The following is a 2270-nucleotide window of genomic DNA, read 5'->3' as shown; positions in this document are numbered from 1 at the left end:
CATGATCTGAAGCCAGGCAGGTAGTTGTGTAGTTCGATGGTTAACATTGGTGTGAGCTTTGAGTTGAACATAGTCTGCTTTTTCAATGATCTTGCCAATGAATGTTATGTGAGTGATGGGAGTTGGTGAGGTCATCAGGATTTAGCATACGTTTCTTTTGTACATTAAAGCATACCCTTTCACTGCACCACATTAACAAATGCCTTAACTGGCTTCTTAGAAATACAAAATTTAAATCTTCACCTATTGTTTTCCTCAGGGTGCAACAACCAGTTCCCTGCTGTATCCCATCCTTATACCACCATGAAGCAATTCTTTCAATGACTCTCCAATATTCAGTGTGCATGATATGGCACAGAAATCCTTGCCATCCAACATTACAAACCAGCCCTACCTTTTTTACTTCAAGAAGCAGCTGAAGACAAATTCTTATTCATGGAGTTATCACAGGCCCTTCTCCAGCACCACTGATAAGCATCATCTCATCTTTTTCTGTTCATATACAAGGTATGTTTTTTACCTCATTGTTAATGTGGTTCTCTCGATACTGATGTTTATACATAATTCCAGTTGTATGTAACGTTCCCAGTTAGACATAAAGCAACTGAATGTCCTTTTGTGCTGTCTCAACATATAAGACCATTAAATGTATTGATAAAATTAATTGTTTGATGTAATTCCTTTGAATGCAAGGTGATACAATATTTGTGAACTGAGTAGCTGACAACTGTACACCTTGTGCCAGTTCATGAGTTTGTATTTTCAGCAACATGATTGGGACATTTTGGTTTTTAAAGCTGCACCTTTTACTTCCCATGATATAACTTAATTGCATGTACAAACATGCTATCATTTAAATGCATGCACAAATGACTCTCTATAAAAATAAAGAACCCCATATTCTGCTTTCTTTTTGTACAAAGGTTTGTTCAGTCTTTTGGTGACAGCAAATACTGAAGGACACATCATGTCGTCCATGAACAAATCTGAATTTTCACCTTCATATCTGTTCCTGGTGGGAATCCCCGGACTGGAAGACTTCCATACCTGGTTGGCTGTCCCTCTGTGCATCATCTATATTGTTACTCTATTGGGGAATGGTACTCTTCTTTTAGCCATATCAACAATGATGAAGCTTCACAGACCCATGTACTTATTGATTGCCTTGCTGAGCTGTTCTGATCTGGTTTTATCCTCTTCCATCCTCCCAAAAATGTTGTCCCTCTTCTGGTTTAAGGATGAAGCGATCAAGTTCAGTGCTTGCCTCTTCCAGATGTTCCTTTTACATGCCTTTGCAGGGGTGGAATCTGGCATTCTTTCATGTATGGCAATTGACCGCTTTGTAGCTGTTTGCAACCCCCTGAGATACTCCACTATTGTAACAAATACGCTAATTGGAAAAATGTCCCTGGCTATTCTGCTCAGGGCAGGAGTCCTAATTATTGCATTGCCGCTACTCACAGTTCGGCTGCCATTTTGTAGTAGATACATTCCCCATTCATTCTGTGAGCACATAGCTGTGGCAAAGCTTTCCTGTGTTGATATTACTGTCAACAATCTCTATGGGTTGATAACCACACTTTCAGTGGCAGCAATGGACTTTCCATGCATTGGTGTGTCCTACGTGCAGATACTTAGAGCGGTGCTGCAGCTCCCTTGCAAAGACCAATTCAAGGCATTTAACACATGTGTTGCCCATGTCTGTGTGATGTCACTATTTTATGTGCCTGTGCTGTTCTCCCTTGTTCTGCACAGATTGCATCACAATATCCCACTTTATGCCCACATCCTTCTGGCCAATACATACCTTCTCCTCCCACCAGTGGCAAATCCCTTAATTTATGGAGGGAAAATGAAAGAAATACGACTTGGCATCATGATCATGTTTAAAATGAAAAGGTCCATGCTCTTGCTTTGACTCTGTATACTGTCTTCAATGATGATCCACTTATTATTTGCGACCTTTAGCCTGAGCCAAGTGATATTGTGCTGTTCTTTGCAGCTGTTGTATGTTCATGCTGTTAATAAGTATGTGGCATTCAAATGTACATAGATGTCTTGAGAGAAAAGCATTTCGGATGATACCTCAACTCTGATAGATGTCCATTACATAGAGTTGGCACAGAGGAATGTGGAGAGGAAGGTCTAACACTGCCTGGCCCGGCTGATAAATTCTTGGATAAGTGGAGCAGGTATTAAACAGGTGTGATGCTAATAATTGTGTTTGAACAATGACTTTGTGTTTCAACACTGCGCATATTAGTTGCTCA

The 2270-nt window shown here is 40.3% G+C and overlaps 1 protein-coding gene across 1 annotated transcript; it reads left to right on the top strand.

The window, feature by feature from the left end:
• The first annotated feature begins 967 nt into the window (after positions 1-967).
• LOC138249401 (olfactory receptor 52J3-like) lies at positions 968-1918 on the top strand. Its single transcript, XM_069203361.1, has one exon. The coding sequence runs from the start codon at positions 968-970 to the stop codon at positions 1916-1918; it is 951 nt and encodes a 316-aa protein (XP_069059462.1).
• The last annotated feature ends 352 nt before the right edge of the window (positions 1919-2270 follow it).

The sequence above is a fragment of the Pleurodeles waltl genome, chromosome 8 (genome assembly GCF_031143425.1).
Source record: "Pleurodeles waltl isolate 20211129_DDA chromosome 8, aPleWal1.hap1.20221129, whole genome shotgun sequence".
NCBI lineage: Eukaryota > Metazoa > Chordata > Amphibia > Caudata > Salamandridae > Pleurodeles > Pleurodeles waltl.
This window is presented reverse-complemented; position numbering and strand designations above follow the sequence as displayed.

Coding starts and splice junctions, on each gene's coding strand:
- LOC138249401 (XM_069203361.1), top strand. CDS start 968: ATGTCGTCCATGAACAAATCTGAATTTTCACCTTCATATCTGTTCCTG.